General features: G+C 53.9%; 1 protein-coding gene and 1 pseudogene across 2 annotated transcripts in view; one reads left to right on the forward strand and one right to left on the reverse strand.

Moving 5' to 3' along the window:
- Abcc1 (ATP binding cassette subfamily C member 1) overlaps positions 1–25539 on the reverse strand; it is a 147219-nt gene that overhangs the window by 16034 nt on the left and 105646 nt on the right. The window contains exons 16-24 of one of the 2 annotated variants that reach the window (XM_045161337.1): positions 23436–23562; positions 21560–21736; positions 18528–18695; positions 15607–15790; positions 12540–12566; positions 10574–10640; positions 8166–8298; positions 7233–7440; positions 4483–4793 (exon numbers count right to left, since the gene is read on the reverse strand). In XM_045161337.1, the coding sequence (XP_045017272.1) occupies positions 4483–4793; positions 7233–7440; positions 8166–8298; positions 10574–10640; positions 12540–12566; positions 15607–15790; positions 18528–18695; positions 21560–21736; positions 23436–23562 (1402 nt within the window). The remainder of the gene's footprint in view (positions 1–4482; positions 4794–7232; positions 7441–8165; positions 8299–10573; positions 10641–12539; positions 12567–15606; positions 15791–18527; positions 18696–21559; positions 21737–23435; positions 23563–25539) is intronic. The other variant, XM_045161338.1, reaches the window with a different exon arrangement.
- On the forward strand, positions 1633–3020 carry LOC105943622 (annotated as a pseudogene).

The raw sequence follows: 25539 nt of genomic DNA on the forward strand, positions 1-25539 counted from the left end.
ACACACTCACTCACTCACTGCGTAAGATCTGGTTGACCTCAAGGAGCACCTGCTTTCGCAAGGGCCTCTGACTCTGGCCATCTCACACACATCCACCTAAGAGTGACCCAGAGCCACCCAAGATGGAGACTTTGGTGGTCACCGGGTGGCAGAAGTCTGCCCATTTGTCACATCTCAGAGGCGCTCAAGGGAACTGACATGCCAGTGGGACTGAGATGTCTCGCCACCTCTGCCCTCAGTGGCCCTGAGCTCCCACAGGGGCCAGTCCTGTCACTTGCTGACCTTGTTCTGGGTCACAATTCTTCTCCCACCTGGGCCGCTGCTCCTCCCGTCCCCTGGCCGACCATCCTGCAGACAGAGCGCCTGCATCACCTCCAGTGGGTGTTCTCCTCTCAGCTGCTGGCTCACAACTGTGCCACACTGGAGGGCGCTCCAGCCATCCTTGCGGGTGACACTACATTTGCCCTGCTCCGCGTGCAGAAGCACAGTAATGCCCATTATGTTTCTTGGAAGATGGAACAAAAGTTCCATCACCCTCTGGAAGCTTCCAGAAGCCACTGAAGGGACAGTGTACTGGCTACTTGAGGACCTTTGAGTGCTCTTGGCCCCTTTCCCCCCCTTCTGTGCAAAGGAGGCTGATGAGAGCAAGGCCCTTGGTCTCAACATGCTGACCCAGTCACTGCCATGCAGCTGTTTTGTCCACAGCACTCCAGCCAGTTCACGAAGGCGGCCAGGGTCATGGCCTTGGGCTCAGGGGAGGGCATGTGAGTGGCCCTCGGGAGGCCTCAGTGCTGGGTGGCTTCCTTCCAACAGATGGGCAGCAATTGGAGCCCACACACTTTATAGCCCTCTGGGGCCCCAGAAAGACAGAGCTAAGTCAGCCTCCACGCAGACTGGGCAGCGTCAGAAAGTTGGCTGTCCTGCCTGCTGGGGGCATGTGGCCCAACCGTTACTTGTCCCCAGTAGCTCCTGTGGGCAGGGCGGGAGGCGCTGTGTCCCGCCCACCTGGACCTCAGACCCCTCCTGGACCTCTTCCACCTCTGCTTCCTCCTGGTCACAGTCACGTACTGCACAAAGCCAGCCTGACATAAACTCCGCTCAGGAACAATCCTGAGTTTTAGAAAATAGTATTTGCTCTCTTTAACCCGAGCCCAAGAGCAGAAATGGCTTCCTGGACATAGGCTGGTGCTCAGGAATCAGGAACAGCCTGCAGGGGCCTGGATGCAAAGTAACCAGTGGTTTCCATGGACACCAAGTGACTCCAAATTCTGCATCCTTTCACCTCCTACAGGAACTTCTTAGGAAAAGTACTTGCTTGTCAAATTTTATTTGTGGCCAGTCGCTCGCGTTTACCACCGTCCCCTCTGCCACCGCCGCCGATCGCCCTCAGCCAGCAGCTTGGTGCCACCTCGGGCCGGCTGGTGTCTCCGGCAGGCGGGCGCGAGGTGGCTGACTGCGTGGCAGTGGGCAGCATGTCCATGGGGCCGGCCCGTGGCACCCAGGCCTGGTGAGAACATTTCCGCTGCTGCTCCAAGGACACAAAGTTTGAAATTCCTGGATAATTGCCTTTGAAAAGCTGGAAATAATTTCCTTAACTCCATCTCTTAGTTTCCATAGGCACATTGAGAAACCATGAGCAACTCTGATAAGGAAGAGATTGACTGCCACATCCTTGATGAAGGCTTTACTGCCAAGGACATTCTAGACCAAAAAATTAATGAAGTTTCTTATGATGATGCTTGTTACGTTGCGGACGTTGGAGACATTCTAGAGAAACATCTAAAGTGGTTAAAAGCTCTTGTGTCACTCCCTTTCTATGCAGTCAAATGTAATGATGGCGCATCCATAGTGAACACCCCTGGCTGCCACTGGGACAGAATTCGCCTGTGCAAGCAAGACTGAAATACAGTTGGGGCAGAGTCTTGGGGTGCCTCCAGAGAGGACTACCTATGCAAATCCCTGTAAACAAGTGTCTCAAGTTAAGTATGCTGCCAGGAGTGGAGTCCAGATGATGACTTCTGATAGAGAAGTTGAGTTGATGAAAGTTACCAGAGTGCACCCAAAGGCACAGTTGGTTTTGAGAATTGCCACTGATGATTCCAAAGCAGTCTGTCGCCTCAGTGTTAAATGTGGTGCCACACTCAAAACCAGCAGACTTCTCTTGGAACGGGCAAAGAGCTAAATACTGATGTCATTGGTGTCAGCTTCCACGTAGGATGTGGCTGCTCAGATCCTGAGACATTTGTTCAAGTAGCATCTAATGTCCGCTGTGTCTTCGACATGGGAGCTGAGATTGGTTTCAGCATGTATCTGCTTGATTTTGGTGGTGGTTTTCCTGGATCTGAGGATGTGAAGCTTAAATTTGAAGAGATCACCAGTGTGATGAACCCGGCGCTGGACAAGTACTTTCCATCAGACTGTGGAGTGAGAATCGTAGCACAGCCAGGCAGATACTACGTTGCATCAGCTTTCACGCTTGCAGTCAATATCATTGCCAAAAAAATTGTGCTGAAGGAGCAGACTGGCTCCGATGATGAAGATGAATCGAATGAGCAAACCTGTATGTATTATGTGAATGATGGAGTATGTGGATCGTTTAATTGCATCCTTTGTGATCGTGCACATGTGAAGCCCCTGCTACAGAGGAGACCCAAGCCAGATGAGCAGTGTTACTCCTCCAGCATTGGGGACGGACATGTGATGGCCTTGATCAGATCCTTGAGCGCTATACCCTGCCTGAAGTGCATGTGGGTGATTGGATGCTCTTTGAGAACATGGGCGCATACACTGTTGCTGCTGCTTCTACTTTCAATGGATTCCAGAGGCCTACTATTTATTATGTGATGTCACAACCGATGTGGCAACTCATGAAGCAAGCTCAGAAGCACGGCTTCCCGCCCGAAGTGGAGGAGCAGGGCGTCGGCTCTCTGCCCATGTCTTGTGCTCGGGAGAGTGGGATGGACCGTCACCCGGTAGCCTGTGCCTCCACTGGTATCAACGTGTGGACACCATTCTTGTAGCATTCCTAAGGATGGCATCTCTGCCTGTTCTTTGGCCTACATCTGCACACATGTGCACTTGCAAAACACAAACGCATACATACACACGTGCATAAGAAATTAAACTTAATAGCCAGGCGTGGTGGCACACTCTTTCAATCGTAGCACTCAGGAGGGTCACCATGAGTTCAAGGACTGCCTGCGCTACAGTGTCAGCTCCAGGTCAGCCTGAGTTAGAGGGAGGTCTTGCCTTTAAAAAATAATAATTAGCCACCAGGCGTTGTGCACGCCTCTAATCCCAGTTCTTGGGAGGCAGAAGTAGGAGGATCGCTGTGAATCTGCGGCCATCCTAAGACTCCATAGTGAATCCTAGGTCAGCCTGGGCTGGAGTGAGACCCTACCTTGGGAAGAAAGAAAAGAAAAGAAAACACAAAAATACAAATGTGTATGCAGCTCAGACTCAGCAATGGCAAGGCCCTCTATTCTTACTCTATCGCAATCTGATTGTCTGAAATCCGTGAAGGCTGGAAGGGCAACCGCCCTGAATGAAGCATGAGGCCAACTTAAGAACGGAAGACAGGGCTGGAGAGATGGCTTAGCGGTTAAGCGCTTGCTGTGAAACCTAAGGACCCCGGTTCGAGGCTCGGTTCCCCAGGTCCCACGTTAGCCAGATGCACAAGGGGGCGCACGCGTCTGGAGTTCGTTTGCAGAGCTGGAAGCCCTGGCGCGCCCGTTCCCTCTCTCTCCCTCTATGTGTCTTTCTCTCTGTGTCTGTTGCTCTCAAATAAAAAAAAAAAAAAAAAAGAACGGAAGACACAGGCAGAGATGGTAGAACAAAACTAAAGAAGGCGTCGTGGGAGCAACAACAATAACGCGTAAGGAGTCATCACTATCACCTGGGGTGCTAACAAGCACATACCGCCGCCACGCTTACGACGGTGGTTTGAATGGAGAAGGTCCCCAGGGCCTCATGTGCTTGTGACTGGGCCTCATATTTAATGCCCAGCTGGTGAAGTCTTCAGAAGGCAGAGCCTTGTGGAAGGAGCTGTGTCGCTGGGGGTGGGTTTGGGGTGTTACAGCCCTGCCCCACTTGCTTTCTCCCCCTGCTGGCGGGGAGAAGTGGCACCCCGCTGCCTGCTCTGCTCCGCCACGCTCTCCCTGCCTCGATGAAACTCCCTTCGAAACTAACAGCCAGAAGGAAACCCAGGTCTGCCTTCCATAAGCTGTTTCCGGCTGGGTGTCTTGTCCCAGCAACGAGAAGGTCACTGACACACTTAAAATCGATTAATTCTGTACTTAAATCTAGTCACAGAGGTGTCTTCATAAGATACTGGTTTTGCCTTTTCCAATTTAGCAGCTCAGGAAAGTAAAGTTTTGTACAAAGGAAACGCATCTGCACACTAAACGCCACCGACCTAGGTATTCAGAACAGACGAGACAGAGCTGAGCCCATCAGGCAAGGGTGGTGCACCCCAGGGCTCACCTGCACAAAGAAGTAGACGAGGCCCAGGGGCGGGATGATGACCGCGGCAACGGGCGTGGCCAGCAGGATGATGATGCAGGCGCCGATGACGTTGAAGAGCGAGCCCATGAACATCTTGACGACCTGCGGGATCATGGAGTCCACCGTGTCCAGCTCCTTGGAGAAGCGGTTCACCAGGTTCCCGCTGGGCGTGCGCTCGAAGAAGCTCATGGGCGCTCGCAGGACGTTGTGCAGCAGGTCCAGATGGAGGCGGCGCGAGGCCAGGATGCCCCCGATGGACACTGCCATGGAGTAGCCGAACACCGCCACCCCTGTGGACAGGAGCAGAGAGAGGCATTGGGAGGGGCAGCAGCGCAAGCGCACCGGCCTTCCTGTGGTCACTTGCAGTGACAGGGATGGCCAAAAGCTTCCAGCCCTCTGGCTCCCATTCTGCAGATACTCTTCCCAGGGCTGAGGTATATACAGGGCCGAAGTCCTGCCCCTCAGTACACTGGGTGGGCTGGAGTGGAGCTGGGATTTAAATTCAGGCCACAGGCTTATGCAGGCTCCTGCTCAGACCCCGCTGTCAGAGAGAGGTGGGCTCCAGGGTCGCTGCCTTCTGTCTGTGCCACAGCCCTGTGGCCTGGCCTGCTCAAAGGCCCGTCAGCAGTGACAGAAACGCAATACCTACACTGCCCAATGTGGTCATCAGTGGCTGCAGGAGGCAGTCATTTGCCGAAAGTGTGCCTTGTGTAATGGACGGACTGAAAGTTTGCCTTTAGGTTGCATTCAGTGGAATTCAAATTGCCTCCTGCGGCTCGTGACAAGTGTGTTGGACGGCACAGCTCAACAACAGCCTCTGCTACCGTTTGAGACCAGGTGAACAGCACACCCTCACGACAACATGGAGGCCACAGTCCTTTGTCCTGTGGCAGGCGATGGAACGCGACACATGCACATAGACTATGCCAGTGCCTTCTTCCAAAGCCACCTTCGCTGTGAGCAGACACTGTGGCTCATCCGCACGGCCCACAATGGCAGTGACCGCGCTTCTACCTTGAGCTGAGGAGGCAGAGGCCACGGTGGCAGGCTCCGGGTCCAGCACTGCCAACCGTGATCCCTGCCACCTGCTCTGTGCTTCAGTACTCTCGTCGGCAAAATGGGGACGAGGGCACTCAGAGCACAGTACTAGCCCGTGGAAAACACCTTCCTGGCGATGAGCCTAGATACGGGAAGCGCACGTTAAGCACATTTCTTATCTGTGCACACAAACCAGAGAGGCTGTACGCACAGAGAAGGCAGTTTTGTGAACGCTGGCACCCTCAGCTCACCCTCATCCCTGGCAGGGATATGAAATGTCTCATTCAATACCACCTTTGACAAAGATTAGCTGTATGACTTTGGGCAAGTGACTTAACCTCTCTGGGTCTTGCTTCCTGCATCTCTAAAATAGGAAAAATAGCTGGGCATGGTGATGCATGTTTTTAATCCCAGTACTTGGGAGGCAGAGGTGGGAGGATTGCTGAGTTCAAGGCTAGCCTGAGACTACATGGTGAATTCCAGGTCAGCCTTCACGACAGCAAGACCCTTACCTCAAAAAAACAAAAAAGCAAGCAAACAAACAAAAATGGGGGAAATCTTAGCTCCCACATGATGGGGATCACAATGAAGATAGAGCAATACTCGTAGAAGGGTTGAGAACTGAGCCGTGCACCAAGTAAATGCTTTGATCATCAGCTCTGGCCATCCATGCTGCTGTGTTTGGGGACCTCCACGGGGCTGTAACATGAGGAGTGGAGGCTTTCTTGCTGTGGGTTGTTCTGTGCAAGCAGGGAGCCGAGAGGGGCCTGGGCTCCGTGGGTGGAAGCCACAGCCTTCCCGGCCAAGGTGGGGGCAACCTAAACCATCTCCAGGACTTGCCAGCTGTCTGATGGCAATGAGGTGTCTCCACACTGTAAGGAACTAGTTCCCCTTCTCAATCTGCAGAAGCCCTCCCCCCCCCCCACCCATACACACACCCGGGAAAGCACCGGGGATGAGACACTTTCCAGGCTCACAAGGCTCCGGGGGCCATCCTCAACTTCCTTCCCCGGGTGTGCTCTGGGCACTCCCCTTGGGGCTCTCCATGGGTGGATGGCATTCAGGAAACATTCCCATGGGCTGGGGCTGCGGCGGAGAGGCGAGCATGTGCCAGACCCTGGGTTCCGTCCTCAGGAGTGCAGAAAGGAACTAAGTACTTGCCTAGCATGTACAAGACCCTTGTTCAATCTTTAGCTCCACAAGGGAAGTGAGGGAGGAGGAACGGAAGAGGGAGGGAGGGGGGGGGAGGGAAAAAGAAAGGAAAGGAGTTAAGGAGTGAATTCGACAAACATTTCAAAGTCTACTATGTGATAGGTTCTGTCCACCTGGGGTGCCTTGGTCTAGAGGTCTGTGGTGGTTTAAGCATGAGATGTCCCCCATAGCTTCATGCGTTTATGATTAATCCTCATACCTGGTCCACAGCTGATGGAACCTTTGGGAGGTGGAGCCTTGCTGCAGGAGGTGTGCCACTGGGGCCGAGATTCAAGGTTTATATAGCCCAGCTCCCCCTTGCCAGAGGCAGAGGCTCACTCTTACTGTTACCTCCCAGTGGATGTGACAAGATGCGATGCCCAGCCTCTGCCATGTTTCGTTTCTTTGGGTATTCTGCCCAGCAGCCAGAATGTAACCGCCACAGGGTTCAGGAACCCAAGGAGAACCAGGTTAGGTGGGTGGGGGATGGTGGCACCCACCTTGCAAGATGCCCAGGGCCCCGTAGACGCTGAGCCGGACCTTCGTGTGCACCTGGGTCCCGTTGACGATGGGGTCGTCGGTCCAGAGGCTGAGCCAGTAGTTGGAGGCGAGGGCGGAGGTGTGGTTGCACAGGAAGAGGAAGACACTCAGGAAGGAGGTGAAGAGGCCGATGGCTTTCATGTAGTCCCAGTACACGGACAGCTTCACCTGGGGCCAGACAGCCACAGAGACCAAGTCAGCCCCTCTGTCTCCCTTCACCGCCTGGATGTCCACTTGTGCCCAGACCACCAAACCCTCCAGTTAGTAATCAAGTCGGCAGTGGACACAGCCAAGGTCTCTGCCCCCAGGGAACTTCCAGTCAAGCAGCCAGATGGGTTGCTGTCTGGCCAGTACTGTAAGGGGCACAGTATGCCACATGAGCAGGACAGCGACATCCTGACATGCCAGGGATGGGGACATGCCCAGGGAAGCTTGCCCTGAGGAACTGACGTTAAAGAATTCAACAGATGCCGGGCGTGGTGGCGCACGCCTTTAACCCCAGCACTGGGGAGGCAGAGGCAGGTGGATCGCCGTGAGTTCGAGGCCACCTTGAGACTCCATAGTGAATTCCAGGTCAGCCTGAGCTAGAGTGAGACCCTACCTAGAAAAAAACAAAAACAATTCAACAGCTGAGTATGAAAAAAAAAAAAAAAATCTGAGGAACATCAGGAAGCCTGGGGCAACTGAAGGAAGAGAGCTCAGGCCAGTGTGAAAGCTCCCAAGCCGCTCACAGCGAGGTGACAGAGGCCGCAAGCACCGAAGCGGAGCCGGGCAGCTCGGACCCCGGCTCCCTCTCGGCTGCGGCATCCCCACGGGCCTGCGGTCCCGCTGCACCACACGTTTGCGCGTGTGCACAGAGGCCTCCGCACGGTGCCTGGGGCGGCCACACTCACCTGGCCCGTCTGGGCCTTGTCCACCTCCATCAGCTTCCACGTCTCCTCCTCGACCTCGGCCTTCTGCAGCTCCGTGGTGCTGGCGTGCTGCCGGCTGCTGTCCCCGCTGTGGGAGGGGGCGCTGCTGAGCTGCCTGACAATCAGAAGGAAGCCTTGGAGAGGGCAGGCAGAGGCACAAACACACACGTGTCCCCATGGCATCGCCCACGGAGTCGAAAGGAAGGTCGGGGGCAGGAACAGGGGCTAGGGGCGAGGTGATCTGCGATGGTCTGGGATGTTATAGGTGTTTAAACAGTGACTGGAGAAACAATGCGGGAACAGTCGGGGTGTCAGGAAGTGATTCTGGGGCTGGAGAGATGGCGCAGTACTTAAGGTGCTTGCCCATAAAGCCTAACGACCCGAGTTCAATTCCTAAACACCAGCGTAAAGGCAGATGCACAAAGTGGCACATGTGTCTCAAGCTCATTTGCAGCAGGTGGAGAGCCTGGTGTGTCCACTGTCATCCTCTCTCTCTCTCTCTCTCTCTCTCTCTCTCTCTCTCTCTCTCTGTCAGGCATGGTTATACACGCCTTTAATCTCAGCACTCGGGAGGCAGAGGTAGGATTGATGTGAGTTCAAGGCCAGCCTGAGACTATGTAGTGAATTCCAAGCCAGCCTGGGCGAGCAAGACCCTACCTCGGGAAAAGAAAAAGTGATTTAGGATCTGGGGCTGGGGCTCAGCTGGTAAGAGTGCTTGTCTAGCAGGCGTGAAAGTCTGGGTTCAGTCCCCAGCCCTGCACAGACTAGGTGTGGTGGTGCATGCTTGGAATCCCGGCACCCAGGAGGTAAAGGCAGGAGGATCAAAAGTTCAAATTCGCTCACAGCTACATAGCGAGTTTGGCGCCAGCTACATGAGACCTGTCTCAACCCTCCCCTCACAATTCCACAGTCTCTTTTGGGGCTGAGGGAGACTTGTTCCTTTGGCACTGTACCCTACTTTTTTTATTTTAGGCTTTGATTATTCCCACTTCCTTTGAAAGATGATCTAAAAATCAGTCCTCTCAATTTACTTTATCTCTTCTTCTTAAGGTCAGTTTCGAGAGAGAGCATGTTCATGTGTGGTCATACACTATGCGTATGTGTGGAGGCAAGAGGACAACCTTGGGGGTTGCTCCTTGGGCACAGTCCATCTCCTTTGAGACACAGGCTGGAGTCACCAGTCAGGCTAAACTAGCTGGCTGGTGAGCTCCAGGCATCCCCTCATCTCTGCTTCTCCAGAGCTGGGATTACAGGCAGATACCACCACATCCAAGATTTTATGTGGGTCCTGGGGACTGAACTCAGGTCCTCTTGCAAGCACTTTACTCAGTGAACTATCGCAACTGTCCCAACTCTAGTTGTTTTTTTTTGTTGTTGTTGTTTTTGAGGTAGGGTCTCACTCTAGCCCAGGCTGACCTGGAATTCACTATGGAGTCTCAGGGTGGCCTTGAACTCACGGCAATCCTCCTACCTCTGCCTCCCGAGTGCTGGGATTAAAGGCGTGCGCCACCACACCCAACTAGGTTTTTTTTTTTTGTTTGTTTGTTTTTGGATAACTTTATTTGCATAAAACTTCAAATTTACAGGAAAGTTACAAGAATAATGCAAGGCTCTATAGATCTTTCCACAGTCATTTCTCCACATCTTGCCCTAATCCTGTAGCAAGAAGCATGGTCAACACCAATACTGCACAACAGTAGTACCAGAGCCCCCATGGCTACAGAAGACTCTGCCATGTGCAGTAAGTAAAGCCTGTTTTAAGCAGGTGTGGTGGCACATGTCTCCAATGCCAGCACCCCAGGGGCTGAGGCAGGAAGACTGCTGTGAGCTTAAGGCCAGCTTGGGCTGTGCTGGAAAACCTTGTCTCAAAACACCCAAGGGGGAAATAGCCCGTTTCAGATCTGTTTTCTGTCAATGACTGCCTCCAGCCTTCTGTCTGCAGAGCTCCTTAGTCAGAGCCACGGACAGTGGACAGCAGGTCCTTTTCTGCTCGGAGACAAATGTATGCACGACAGGAAGACTAGCTGGACACTTCCTCAGAAGTGAGTTGCCCACCAAGCTGGCTGACTCCAAGATGCTCTTCAAAGGTGAGTGTCTCCTGGAATCCATCTGCAGACAAGCTGCTTGCTTCTGACTTCCATGGAGGGAGTCCCTCATAGGCACATTGCGTGTGTACGGGGGTGTTGGGGAGTGTGTTTTATTGATTGTTTTTAAGAGGCAAGGCTACACTCTAGCCCAGGCTGGCCTCAAGCTCATGACAATCCTACTCTAGACTCCTGAGTGCTGGGACTACAGGATGGTGGCCGCTGACCCTCAGACTCAGGCAGGCAGTGGGGCAGAAATAGGGTCCGTGAGTGGCGGCTCAGGTGGGGTGCTGTCCCTGAACTTACCTCTGCATGTGTTTCCCTGCCGGGTCCGTCACTAGCATGCCGTTTTCCACTGGCTTTCCCTCCTTCCCTGGCAGGAGAGAGGCAGAGGGGACAGTGTGGCCAGAGGCAAAGACAGTGAGACCCAGTCAGTGACAAGAGACAGCAGTGGCCTGGCTCCCAGCTCACACTGGCTTGTGCTGCTCTTCGGGCCCCATCAGGCTGATCCAGGACCCTCTGAGGGGTGGAGCTCTGCTGTTGTACTGGGACCTGCACGAGGGCCCTGAGGCCCCTGAGCCACACAGGGGCAGAGCAGAGAGAGGGCTCTGGTCCCCAAGTGCCCAGTTAGGTGGCAGGCGATACAACACAAGTGACCCCAGATTTGGGAGGCAGAGATGGGTTATGAGTTCATGGCCAGCCTGGAAGATGAAGACCTTACCTCAAATATAAAACACAACAGCTACCAACCAATGCAGCAGTGGTATCTGTAACAGGCCGAAGAACCTAGGCCCCAGAGCCAGAGTTAACCCTGTGTTGGCTGGATCACAGGGAGATGCCTGGAGCCCAGAGGAGGTCACAATAGCCTGTCCGCAGAATAAGGAAGGGCTTTGATACTGCAATGGGGGTGGACACCATGGGGTACCAGCTGGATGCCTATCTCATTCTAGAAGATTCCATAAGGTGTCAGTAAGCTCATCAGACCCACAGAGACTCAGTTCCAGCAAAGCAGGAGGACCACAGGAATTGGCTGTCTCATGGCAGGCCTTGGGGAAACAAAGAACCCTTCTGAGCCTCAACTTGCACATCTGCCAAATGGGACTATGCTGACTCATGTAGAGGGCAAAGCAGGATCACGGGTGCCTGGTGCAATTCCTCCGTGTGAGATTGATCGCGTGCATGTCTAGAATGGGTCTCTGGGCACAGCCAGGACTGAGAATCACAGCTTGAAGCATTTGCTTGATTGAATATCACTATCTGTTTTATAAAATCAAAAGACATGCCACAAAACCAAAAACAGCCACAGACCTGGGAGAGTAATAACAAGCAGGACTTCTCATGCAGCCAGCACCGATGCACATGCAGGACCTGTTCCCCCTTGCTCTCCTGTTCCCCACATGCTTGGGCACCCCACACCTCTGAGGCAGGCACTGCTGTGGTCACCCCTGCGGCCGCTTCCCCTTCTCCACCACCAGTTGCCTATGCGCTAAAGGTCTAACCAGGTTGCCTGGGAGCTGAACTCTGCAAGAAGCTGTCTGAGACCTAAGGAAAGTGAGGGTCTGCGCTGCCGTCCCCTCTCCCACCAAGGAGGCTCTGCCCATGGACCCCACCGTGAGGGTCCACCGGGTTGTGATCAATAGCTGCGATGACCAAAGATCATCCACTGATCCGCCCTGACAGAGACCACCACTGATCTGCTCTGGTGGGGGTGTCTAGATCCTTGAGTTCTGTTCAGTCCTTGGTGCCTTTGGCTCCTGAGGTACCTGGTGTCTTTCTGGGTTTAAGGCTCTACTGCCCACACATAAACCCTTGACTAGAAACTGAGCCACATACTGCTGAGTATGAGAGTTGCTGGGAACCCAGCTCAGCCAATGGATTCTTCTGGACACCCCCTCTTCCGCTCCCCTCAGCAGGCAGGGACCCTCTGTGTCGTCTTGCTCAGGTGACTCTCGACTGTGCTTCGGGACGCGCGGTGGCACTTTTCAACCGCTGCCTGTCACTGTCCATCTACCATGTGCCCCACCGTGGCCCGAGCAGGCCAGCTGGCTGTGGTCACGTGACTCACGAGACAAGCAAGCTTAGCCATGAGCCGGCCACAGGAAGGCATCTGGGAACCCAGTCTACACCACCCACAGCAGCACAGAGCCTCGGATTAGCATGGATGAAGGTCCCAGGCTCTTGCCAGGCAGGGAGCCACAGCCGCCAGCCCCAGCTGCTCACAGCCTCGTTCTACAGCTATGAGCACGGCTCACCACAGCCCAGCCATACTGACCTTTCTCCTCGTCCACCACTGCGTCGCCTAGAATTCACAAGATCCAGGAAAGCATTACAAACCATGGGCAAAAGGAAGCGCCTCTTTAATTCACTTCAAGGAATGAAGGGCGAACACAGATGAGGGCCTGTCCTGGGTGTGCCTCAGTTTCCCTGTTCCACCTGGCTGTGTGGATCCCTGATCACTCCCCCCCCCACATCATCAGCACTTTTCTCTAAAGGTCTGAGAGAGCTGGGTGGCACAGGCCCGTCATTCCAGCTACTTAAAGAGGCTAAGTTGGGGGCGCTGCAAGTTCAAGGTCTATCTGGGCCACAGAATGAGTTCAGGGCCAGCCTGGGCAACTAACCTAGTGTGACCTAATCTCAAAATAAAGGAGAAAGAAGGGGAGGATGTATCTCAGTGGCAGAGCCTTTGCTTAGAATGTGTAAGGCCCTGCGTTCAATCCCCAGCACCGTCTGTTCTCCCTGCAGCAGAGGGAAAGGAAACCGGACTTCAGTGGGAGAGGCCAGGCAGGACAGTGGGGAGATGGGCGGCGGCCACAGCACAGTCTCTAGGGGACAGACACTCCCCCCAGTAGGGCAGGCCCCACGGAACCTTATGCTGGGCTGGTTGCACGGAGATGCAGGCAAAGAAAGGGAAGACAGCTCGTTTCAGATTCCACCCTGGCGTGGGCTCCTCTCTGGGCTGCCCCAGGCCCTCAGTCCCCTAGCATGCACCACCATGATGCCTTGATCATTTCCTGTGCTTCCCCCATCAGGTTATCACCTCCCTAGAACGCCCGGTGACCCCGTTTGCATCCTCAGCCTGCCAACCGAACCCCTGGCCCTTACCCTGCAATCTTTCCTTCACAGCACGCATGGTGACCTGTCCATCTGTTTTCTTTCTCCTCCTCTGGATTTTAAGGTCCACCAGGAGGAGGGTTTTCATGTTATTTTGTTCTTTAAACTGAGAACTACTGCTTAGTGCTAAATTGGGTCCTTCTGGAAGGACTGTGGGCAACCCTCATCCCAGCCCTTAGAGGGAGCAGCTGCATTTGGAAAGGGAACCTTCAGGTCTAATTATGGTCACGCAGCAGGGAGGTGACCCACCCCAGTTTCCGTATTCAAAGGGGAAGTGTGGGCTGAAGGTGGTGAGGCACATTTGTAATCGCAGAATTCGGGTGGTGGAGAGAAGAGGCTCAGGAGTTCAAGGTCGTCCTTGGCTACGCAGTGAACTCAAGGCCAGCCCTGGCTACGTGAGAGCTTGGCTCAAACAACACAAAGGCAGGGAGGGCAGAAGATGCAGAGATGGGGTTCCCGAGTGACGGTGGTGGATGTGGAGACGGGCTGTGGTGGTTTAAATGGATGTCTCCCAAATAGATTCAGGGGTTTATTAAGGCTTGTAATGTAGATCTTCAGCCACCTGGTGGGAGGAGGTGTCAGTGGGTGGATCCTAGGGTCCAGCCCTAAGGTGCGGAGGTGGACTTGGAATTCTGGTCTCGAGGTACGCAAGGTGCCCGAGTTTTGCCGGGAGTTCCTAAGCGCGCTTGCCCGTGCTCGCTGTGTGGCATGCGGCTTCTTCTCTCTGTGTGTTTGGTCCTGTGAAAGCGGGCCAGCTTCTTCTGCCCTTATGGAACTTCCCCTCTGTCTTCAATAAAACCCTTCCTCCACAATGGTGTCTGGTCTGGAGGTTCATCCCAGCAACTGAAGCTGTCTACCACAGAGGGGCACCAGGCAAATGGCACGTGAGGAGCAAAGGCAGAAGCCAGATTGGCAGCTCAACAAACTGGGCCTGGCAGCAGCCCTCCCTCCGCAGGAAGCCGCTCTGCCCACAGCCCATGGCCAACTTCCTGCCTGCAAAGCCGCAAGGGAGACAGGAAGGGTCTGGGGTCTGCTAAGGGACACAACACAAGCACTGCCCATCCAGTTGGCACCGGGCAAATGCTCAAAGAACCAAATAAGGGAACGGCAAACACGGCTCTTAGGAATGCCAACGCCGCTGGTTGGCCTGGAACACTACAGACTGCCGTGTACAGAGGCCTCGCTCACAGATCTCAGGGTCAGCTTTGCTTCTGTAAACTTGTGTGGACGGGCCACCTTGCAGTCCCACAGGGCCGATCACCTGAGGCCGTTTGGGAACATACAGGTAACAGACATGCACTACAGGCCCAGAAAATTGTGCTTAGCTCCTGGAAGAGGCAGAACAGGGGACCCACACTACAGTTTTACCCCTTTTAGCAATTGCTAAAAGCAAGGCTGAGGGTTCAGATCAAAGGTGTGGCCCTGTGGGGCGTGACATCGTCCCTGTGTGTGTCAACAAAAGCCACAGCTCCCAGGCCACAGGCGAGTAGCAGAGGATCCTCGAGAGGCCTTTGTGAGCTGTGGGCAGCCCAAGATGGCTATGCAATGATCTCTACGCTTGTCAGCCACTGACAGAGCTCCAGCCAGCTGCATGTAAACTTACTACACTGTCTGCAGGGACAGATTCAAGAGATGCCACAGGGCATGCAAGGTCAGGGCTCTGCCCACAACAGTAACAGTGCCCAGGGCTCTGGTTATTGAATCCTTGGAGGGCTCCATTGCCACACTAAATCACCACGTGCCAGGTTGCACTTGTCATACTGCTCTGTTTATAGGGACAAGGATTCAGTGTCTGAACAAGGGGACTGAAGTCACAAAGCTCTGAAGAGCAGTACTGGGACTCCACATGCACAAGTGTGAGCCCTATCCCGAATGGCACGACCCTCATACCTGTCCTGAGCCACAACGCAGCGTCACTGGCTCTCAGGCTCTTTAATAACCATCACTGCCCTCATGACCATGAGAACCCAGCTTATAGAGCTACGGCCACCTTACAGGAAAGATGGGACTTGCTATGGGGCCAGGACACCAAAGCCCGGTGCTCTGGGGTCCTTGTTGCCCAGACCCTTGAAGTTAAGTTGGTCTGTCCTCCAGTTGGCCCCAAGGGTGCTGATCTGCTTACCACACCAAGGCCCTCACAGACTGTCTTCCCAAAGCGCAGGTGTGCCCCTCCAAGAAGCCACTGTGACGCATGGGGAGGCCCTAGCCGAGTCCCCCGGTGCCCTTACCTTCCTCCGTTGAGGCTGAGTCCTGCTCCGTGCTGGTGTAGGTGCGCAGGAACTCGGCAAAGGCTCCGTCCCTGGTCAGCAGCTCCTGGTAGGAGCCCATCTCGGAAATCTTGCCACCACTCATGACAATGATGACGTCCACCTGTGGCAGGTAGCTGATGCTGTGGGTGACTAGGATCCGTGTCTGCGGGCAGAGCGGAAGACTACCCATCAGTACCTGGGTGTCTGGCAGAGCTCCTCAGTGACTCCAGGGGCTCTCCAGGCCCTGGGTGGCAGGACTCATCCTGCCTCAGACTCCCCACACTGGGATGGCGGGTATGCACCACCACATCCGACTAATATTTCTGGACAGTAATTGTCCCCATCTTTCTTACTGAAAACACTAAGATCTTTGACTGTGTGTATACATTTTATGTCTGCACTTATTTTGCAGTGCTGGGGCTCAGATGCATGCTAGCCACAGGCCTGAAAGGCTGGCAGGATATATATTAAATTACAAGAAGAAAGGAACCGGTCAATTGCTGTTTTTTCTTCTTTTGGATTTTTGAGGTAGAGTCTCACATTAGCCCAGGCTGACCTGGAATGTACTATGTAGTCTCAGGGTGGTCTCGAACTCATGGCGTCCTCCTACCTGTGCCTCCTGAGTTCTTGGATTAAGGGCGTGTGCCACCACACCTGGCTCAATTGCTTCTTAAAAAACCAGATGGTAAATATTTTTGGACCTCACAGTTCCTAGGCTACTGCTCAGCCCACTGTGTACTGAGTACCAGTGAGGCAGTACCTCAGAGATACCGTTGCCTTAGGGCATAGCCTGACTATAAGCTGGGTCGGAACCTAACATGATTAGTGTATGTCAATGTTCAGATTTTCACCACCATTTAAATATGTGAAAGCTAGCTGCATGTGGTGATATATGCCTGTCATTTCAACACACAGGCTGAGGCAGGAGGATTGAGAATTTGAGACCAGCCTGGGCTACAGAGGCACCGTCTCAAAACCAAACAAAGGGCTGGAGAGATGGCTTAACGGTTAAGGCACTTGCTTGCAAAGCCAAAGGACCCAGGTTCAATTCCCCAGGACCCACGTAATCCAGATGCACAAGGTGGCACATGCATCTGGAGTTTGTTTGCGGTGGCTAGATGCCATGGCATGCCCATTCTCTCTCTCTCTCTCTCTCACATAAATAAATAAATAAAATATTAAAAAAAGAAAACCCAAGAAATAAATAAATAAAAATAGATATTAGAATTAAGTCAAAGCTGGGCTGGGGACATAACACGCTTGGTAAAGTGCTCTCTGAGCATGCACAAAACCCTGCAACTGATCCACCCAGAAATACAACGTGGTGACACACGTGGTTAATCCCACCAGTTTGGAGGTAGAGGCAGGGGATCAGGAGTTCAAGGCCATCCTCATCTACACAGCAAGTCCATGACCAGCCTGGGCTACATGAGAACTTGCCTCAAAATTTAGTTTTAAAGTTCAAAGTCATTCTTAGCTACATAGCACATTTGAGACCAACCTGAGATACATGAAATTTTGTCTGAGAACACTATCTCCCTCCACCTGCCTGCCCCCCACAAACAAAATACCTGCTCTCCAGGGACTTAAGGAGTATAGGATGGCGGGGGGGGGGGGAATGTATGTAAACACACACACACACACACACACACACACACACGCTATTTGGAAAATGACGTGTGTAGGTCTGAGGACAGCCCCTGGGTGTTTGCTGTCCCCTCACGCTGCTGACGACAGGGTCTCCCCGTGGCTGTCTTGTATTTGCCGCTTTGCTTCGTGGACACTGGTCCAGCTGGCCTGTGAGCCCCGGGGTTCTCTCATCTCTGCCTCCCAGTGCTATGGCGCCCTGGGATCATGGATGAGTACACTTTGCATCTGGCTTTACATGGGTGCTGCAGAGTTGAACTTGGGCCCTCAGGCTTGCCAGCGCATGCCCTTAACCACTAAGCCATCTCCCCAGCCCCACACATGCTATGTACATACGCACTTGTGTACATGTGTCCTCTGGGTTCATCACTTACTGGCATGTATTCCTTTGAACTTCTCAAAAAATTTAAATATTTATGAGATGTACTTGTGCCCAATTCTAATGACATCTATAGGAATGTCTGTACCAAGTTAAGTAGCATCGTATTTCCTGTATACATAAAGAAAAATACACGTGCCACATGATGTCCATATTTGACACATACACACAGCAAATGACTCAAAAGAAAAACAAACTGAAGTGGGAATGTAGGAGCTGCTTTGGTGGTACATGCGTCTCTCACTCCAGTACTCCTTCCTGTGCACTGCTGCTCTTGGGTACATTTTATTTTATTTACTTATTTTTAATTTTAATTTTTCGGTTTTTTGAGGTAGGGTCTCACTCTAGCCCAGGCCTCGAACTCACAGCGATCCTCCTACCTCTGCCTCCCGAGTGCTGGGATTAAAGGCGTGCGCCACCATGCCCGGCACTTCTGCTACTCTTAACATTAGGGGGAAAAGAACCAGCGTGCCCTCTTTCACTATCCTAAAAACAAAGGAGACACCCTGTGGTTGGGAAGACAGCTAAGCCCTGTGGACCTGAGTTCAATCCCCAATGCCCAAGTAAAGCCAGATGCAAAGTGATGCACGCCTACATCCATGCGGGGCGGAGTCGGGGAAATCGGCTGGCCTGTTGCTCGCAAAGGCAAAACAAGAGACCTTTCTCAAACAAGGTGGAAGGAAGGGAGCAACACCAGCCGGTGGTCCTCTTACATCCACGCATGTGCCATGGAACACACGTGCCCACAAACCACCACACACACAGCACACAAAGCACACAAGAGCACGGGATCCACTTGTCCTGTGCTGAGAGGCTGCGGTCACCTCCCTGCTCGAGCTGTCCCTTGGCCCTGGCCCTGCCCAGGAGCAGATACCTTGTTCTTCAGCATGCCCTTGGGGCCGATCACCTTCTCAAAGATGTGCTTTCCCACATGCGCGTCCACGGCCGACAGGGGGTCATCGAAGAGGTAGATGTCTGAGTCACAGTACACAGCCCTGGCCAGGCTCACACGCTGCTTCTGACCCCCAGACAGGTTCACGCCCTGGGGAGACAGGCGGGAAGGGTGGGTCTCCTGGAGCCTCAGTCTCAGAACCCCATCCCCCTTCGAGCCATGACAGGGGAGGCAGAAGGGCTGCTGGACTCGGTGGCTGGCCCCCAGGGAGTGCCAGGGGAAGGGCAGGGGCCAGCAGGGCTGGTGGCAAAGGCCTGTCATCCCAGCTACCTGGGTGGCTGAGGCAGGAGAAACGCACGTTCAAGGGCTGCTGGGCTCCACAGTGAGTTCAAGGCCAGCTTGGGGAACTCAGGGAGACCCTGTCTCATGACAAGGAAGTTGAGAGGGCTCGGGTTGTAGCTCACTGCTAAGAACGCTTGCCCAGCATGCACCAAAGCCCTGGGTTTGGCCTTCAGTGCAGGGGACAGCTGATCACAGTCTGTGGATGACACCAGCAGCTATGGCTACGGCAGTTACGTTACTAGAGCTGAGGTCGCTGCTGTGGCTGTCAAACTTCTGCGAGCCTCAGTCTGGGTCTGTCACTCCTGGTGAAGACACACCCACTCACGACCATCGCTACCCTGGAGTGCTGACACAGTGCCAAGGCCCTCTCATGGGGAGGAAGGGCACCGCAAGGACCAGCAGTCTACCCTCCCCTGAGAAGTGGCCAGTACCATGTTCATGGCTGGCAGTTAACCGAGTGGACACCCACTGGGTGAACTCTCCAGCCCGTCTCGAGATGCCTGCCTTCCCAGGTACTGAGCCCAGCACCAAAAGGAGAGCTTTCCCTTCTCCCCTTTTGGTGCTAAAGATGGAATCTTACGGGATAAAAAGCTCTACATGTTAGAAGGGTACCCAGCAAACCTGAGTTGAGAAGCCCTGAAGGTTGGAGCATCAGAATGGGGTAGGGGCACCTAGAACAGTCGGAGGCACATAGAAAACCTTTTTTTTTGAGGGGGGGTTTCGAAGTAGGGTCTCACTCTAGCCCAGGCTGACCTGGAATTCACTATGTAGTCTCAGGGTGGCCTTGAACTCACGGCGATCCTCCTACCTCTGCCTCCTGAGTGTTGGGATTAAAGGCGTGTGCCACCATGGCTAGCCACTAAAGATTTATTATTTATTTATTAGAGACAGAGAGAGGGAGAGAGAGTAGAGAGAAGTATGCCAGGGCCTCTAGCCACTGCCCATGAGCTCCAGATGCCTGTGCCACCGTGTGCATCTGGCTTATGTGGGGCCTGGAGAATCAAACCTGAGTCTTTAACCTTTGCAGGCAAGGCCTTCTTTAGAAGTGATACAGCGGAGCGGGTAGTAACAGGGACACAGGAGCCCCTCTCTCTCTGGTTCCCTGGCTGACCTCAGGCAAGTCACCTGGCCTCTCTGGGTCTGCCTGCTCAGTAAAGATCCTAACATATCTCATCTCATGGGCTGCTAGGTGGACGGCAGGCAAAGGATGTCAGCATGGTACCTGGTGCACAGAAAGTGGGTGCTAGCCAGTCTATCATTTGTAGAGTCACCCTGGCTGTGACAGGGACTGAAGGCAGCGAAGGTGGGCCACCTCACGGAGACCTTACTGAGCCAGGCAGCAGCTGGGAGCCAGACTGTGTGGGACGGACGCTCCCCGCGAGGCAAGCAGCAGGTTCGTCTCAGTGGGCCATGGCCCTTGTCAGATTCTCCGCAGATGTGTGGCTGCCAAGGGAGTCATTTGTATGACATACATTGTCACTGTGTGTGTGTGTGTGTGTGTGTGTGCAAGAGAGAGATAGGGGACACTGCATGTCTTTTTGACAATTTGATATGCAAAAAGAATGTATTCTGATTATACTGAGCCCAATTACCTTCTCTTGTTCCCTTCCCACTCACAGTGAACCCCTTCACAGTGTGTGATAAGGGGTACAACCTTGGGTGTCATCTACCTTTGTGGTTTTAAAATTTTATTTACCTATGTGTGTGTATGGGTTAGACAGGGCCTCATGCCACTGCCAACAAATACCAGACACTTGTGCCACTTTTTAGTTCTGACTTTACAAGGGTGACTGGGGAACTGAATGTGGGCTGGGAGCCATTAGCAAACAAGTGCCTGTAAGTACTCGGCGGTCTCCCGGCCCCTTGCTTTTGTTTAATGGAGTAGGGTATTAGAGGGAGCGAGCGCGTGGGCACACCAGGGCCCCGGCCCCCGCACACGCACTGCGGCCGCACATGCGCCCGGCTTTATGCGCTTTTGCAGATCATTCCTGGAGCAGCGGGCGCGGCAGGCAAGTGCCTCTCACTGCTGAGCCGTCTCCTCAGCTCGTGCATTTCTCTCTTCTTTTAGAGGCAGGGTCTCGTTCTAGCTTAGGCTGACTTGGAACTCCTGTCTCAACCTCACAGCGATCCTCCCATTTGAAACTCCTGAGTACCGGGATTCAAGGTACGAGCCACCACACCTGGCTTCGCCCACCTTTCTCTTGACCCAGGCGCACTCACTGGCCAGGAACTTGCCATGCAGGCTAGACGGGCTGGCCAGCAAGGCCCCAGGATCCTGTTCCCTCCACCTCCTGAGGACTGCGATTACAGGCATGTGCTTCCAGGGCCAACTTTTTGACACAGGCTCTGGGATTGGACTCGGATCTTTATGCTTATGTGGTGAGCACTTTCCACTGAGCCCTCTCCCAGACCACACCTTTTGTTTCTAATTCTGGGCTCCTACATCACGTGGCCCTCTCAGTGCAGACCCCAGGGAGAACCATATGGCACAGACCTGTGCCAAGCTCAGAGTCGCACAGGAGCAGAGGAGAAGCTGGCGCGGGGGGGGGGGGGGTCAGCACCGTCCAATCACAGACATGCAGCAAGAGAGTAGTGTTTTGTGTTACCATGTGGGGGGCTACCTGTTACACAGCAGCAGCTGACTGTCATGGGCCACACCCATGCCAACTGACCTTCTCCCCAATCTCAGTCCGGTCCCTGCTGGGCAGGATGTCCAGATCCGGGAGGAGGGCGCAGGCCTCTAGCACGGCCTGATAGTACCGCTCCTGCAGCGGGTGTCCAAACAGGATGTTTTCTCGGAGTGAGTCATTCTGAATCCAGGCCTGCTGGGGGACATAGGACACCGAGCCCTGCGTGGCAGGTGAAGAGGAGACACAGAGACCTTGTGAGCTGGGCAGCAGCTGAAAGCCAGACTGTTCGCGCTGCTCTCCGCGAGACCAAGAGCAGGTTAGATGTTTCACTGACCCTAAGTGTCGGTAGCGCTGGGACTGGGGGAACCCTGAGCTCACGAAACAGCACGGTGGCTAGAAGGATTCCTGCGTAGACAGGATCCTGGGGCAAAGGCTGGGGGGGGAGGAGAGGCAACCGAAAGCATTCCTTCCCTCCTTCGTGACATCTTCATGCATGTACAGCCTTGTACTCGGCTCAAACTCACCCTGTTATCCTCCCTCTCCCCTCTTCCCCGGTTCCTTTCCTCTCCCCTTCTGCTACACAAACACACACACACACACACACACACACACACACACACACACACACGAGACAGAGAGAGAAAGAGAGAGGGAATGGGACAGTTTTCTTTTTTCCATTCTTTCACCCTCACTGGTCCCCTTCCCTCCTCCTTTAAAGCACTGTAAAATCATGTGTGTGTAAGCTGTGGGTGCTCAGTCAGGTATGAGCGCAGGCACACACGTGTGGAGGTCCAAGGACCACCTCGGGGGTGGGTCCTCATCTTCCACCTAAGACAGGGGCTCTTGTCCACTGCACCTGCCTCACATCGGGCCATGGGAGCACCAGCATGGTCAATGTCACGGTACCCGCTTTATACAAGTTCTACCAGGTGATGTGAACTCAGGGCCTCGGGCCTGCATGGCAAGTGCTTTATTCACTGAGCCATCTCCCCAGCCCTCTGCCACCTTTTAGACTCCTTCCTCCACCCACACTTTCATATATTTATCTATTTTAAAATCTACATTCCTCACATGTGGTGTGTGTATAGTAGACAGACCCACATACACATATGGAGTGTTATTCAGCCATAAAGAATGAAATCGGGTTGGGCGTGGTGGCGCATGCCTTTAACCCCAGCACTGAGGAGGCTGAGGCAAGAAGATCACTGTGAGTTTGAGGCTAGCCTGGGGTTACAGAATGAGTACCAGGTCAGCCTAGGCTAGAGTGAGACTCTGCCTCTAAAAACCAAAAACAACAACAAAAAGAATGGAATCAACACCCTCAGTGTCTCCCCAGGCAGGAGTTCCCTTTTCCTAGAATTAAGATTGCTGGAAGGACTAAACCCGAACCTGGCATTGTGGCGAGTTAGTTCAGCCCCCTTTCCGAACCTATTCATGACCTCAGTTTAGGTCTCTAGGTGGGTTTTACCCCCTCCTGCATTCCCATGGGCAGGAGGTCTCCATACTATGTCCTCTTTCCCTCTCTTAATCTAGTTAAGTCTCTCTCAACTTAAAAAAAAAAAAAAGAGAGAGAATGGAATCATGTCATTTGAAGGAAAGTGGATGGGACGGGGGATCCCCACGCGAGGAGTAATAAGGCAGGTCAACAAGCCCCACATGGCACGTCCTCGTGTCTGTCTGCGGACCTCGGGACAGTCAGTGCGTGCCCACCCAAGCCCCCGGGGCACCAGCGCAAGAGCTGCCGCAGCACTAAGTGGCCAACACCAGACTCTGCCTTCCAGGATAAGCAGGGAGAATGAGAGTGGGGAGCAGAGGGAGGGAGAACAGCCCCCCACCCCAGGGGCGGTCACAGGGATCACACCCGGCCCTAACCTTCCTCTCCGGCCCTTGCCTCTGCCCAGCGCCAGCCCTGTCCTACCTTGAGAGCCACATGTCCTTCCACCTTGTCCATCTCGGCCAACAGGGCTGAGAGCAGAGAAGACTTCCCGCAGCCCACCTGGCCCACCACGGCCACCAGGGCGCCTTCGGGGATGGAGACAGTGATGCTGCAAGGACAGGACATAGAGCCTCAAGGAGTGGCCATGGGCCCTGCCCACCACACCACCAGCCTGGGGAGTGGTCCCCAGCCCTACAGTGCAGTCAGTGGATCTTTCCTGGGCTGCAAGAGTGGGGCAGGTGTCGGCCAAAGCAAACACTCTAAGCAGGGCCGGCCCACAGTCCTGAGGACCACATGTCACGGGAACTGCTGATGGAGGACGGCAGGGAGTGGCTGACAAGGCACAGAGACTAGGTGACTAGACCTCAAGAAGGCCAGGCCTGGACGACCTTATGGGACACTGTGCTTCAAGCCAACAGGAACCCAGCATGGGGCAGGCGGGGAGGCAAGTGCCAATAAACCCAAACTGAGTTTCACAAAGATTTCATTGCTACAGAAAGTCGTTGTTTTTTTTTTCCCCCCAGGCAGAGTCTCATGTAGCCCAGGCTGGCCTCCAACTCATTGTGTAGCCAAGGCTAGACTCGAACTTTGGATCCTCCTGCCTCTTCTAAGTACTAGGATGACAGGTGTGTGCCACCATGCTTGGCTTTGAAATGGTCCTTTAACAGATATTAGTACGCAGCGTAAGACGCGCCGAGGCCTCCACAGTTAGCCGGATGTCACATGGCGCAGTGTGCGACACCGGCTACCTGTGCAGGAGACGGCACGGGGCAGCCGGCCTCCGTCCCCAGAGCATCAGTGACGAGGCTCACCAACCACGCGCACGGACCGCTCAGTTCTCGTGAGGCAGCACAGGGGAAGCCAGAGCCTTTCCTGCTTGTGCTGGGAGGGGAGGAGTGCACAGAAGGCCCACTGAGGCAACATCTCCCTTCTAGGTGAGATCGTTACATTCTATTTGAAAAATATTGTTTATTTATGAGACAGAGAGAGAGTGTGTGTGTGTGTGAGTATATGGGTGTGCCAGGGCCTCTTTCCACTCCACATGAACTCCAGATGCATGCGCCATTTTGCGCATCTGGCTTTGCGTGGGTACTGGAGAACTGAACCTGGGCCATTAGGTTTTGTAAGCAAGTGCCTTTAACCACGGAGCCATTTTCCAGCCTAGACAATTACACGCGTCTAGGCTGAACAGAGGGAAAGGCTGGAAGAGTAAGCTAGGGCGCACGCGCAAGGGCGTTTGTGAGGGCCTGGCAGGACAGCAAAGCAAGTTACAGTAGAAAGTGCCTAAGCGTGCATTTCCACCTCGAGTTTGCAACGGCGACAGACTGTCCGCTGACGAGTCTGCCCCCTGCTTGACAAACGAAGCAGCCATAGAGATGCCCAGTTAGAAGACATGAGGGAGAAGGGTGGCCTCTGTGACGGTCCCTAGCCCTGCTGGGATTCTTCGAGGAGTTTGAAAAGTTGCTCAGCAAGAGCAGACACAGAGAAGCAGGTAACAAGGTGTCCAGGGAATGGGGAGCTCTGGGCAGATATGGGCTCGGAAGGCCAGGTGCCAGGTAGGGAAGGGCAGAGGACAAGCCAGACAGGACAGAAGACATTGAAGCAGACAGGCTAGCAAGACTCCATCACCATGGACACCCTTCAGCAAGACAGCAAGGACCCAGCCTGGTCACCAGCACGGCCCTAGCTTCCAGATGCAATGGTTGGTGGGACAGACTCAATCCTGGCCAAGAGGCAGCAGGCAGGAAGTCTGACTAGGCAGCTGCAAAGAGGGAGGGTGGAGCTCAGCACCTGCCTCAGTCCCTGGGTCACACCACACATAAAGTGGAAACCTTTCTCTTCCCCAAGTCCCCATGTCTCCTTTGTGGTTTAGTGTGCAAATATCCTGTCACCATCTAGGGCACTCTGTGCTGGGTACTTCCTTAGTTGCTTCTCATGACATCCCAAGCAGGTGTGACTGAACCTGTTTTCCATATCGGTACACTGAGGCTCAGAAAGGCAAAGAGTCCCAGTCATAGAGATAGAGGTAGAGAGTAGCTGGAGTGTGGGTGACATGTATCCAGAGCCCACGCGTGTCTACACCCTG

Source organism: Jaculus jaculus, chromosome 11 (assembly GCF_020740685.1).
Source record: "Jaculus jaculus isolate mJacJac1 chromosome 11, mJacJac1.mat.Y.cur, whole genome shotgun sequence".
NCBI lineage: Eukaryota > Metazoa > Chordata > Mammalia > Rodentia > Dipodidae > Jaculus > Jaculus jaculus.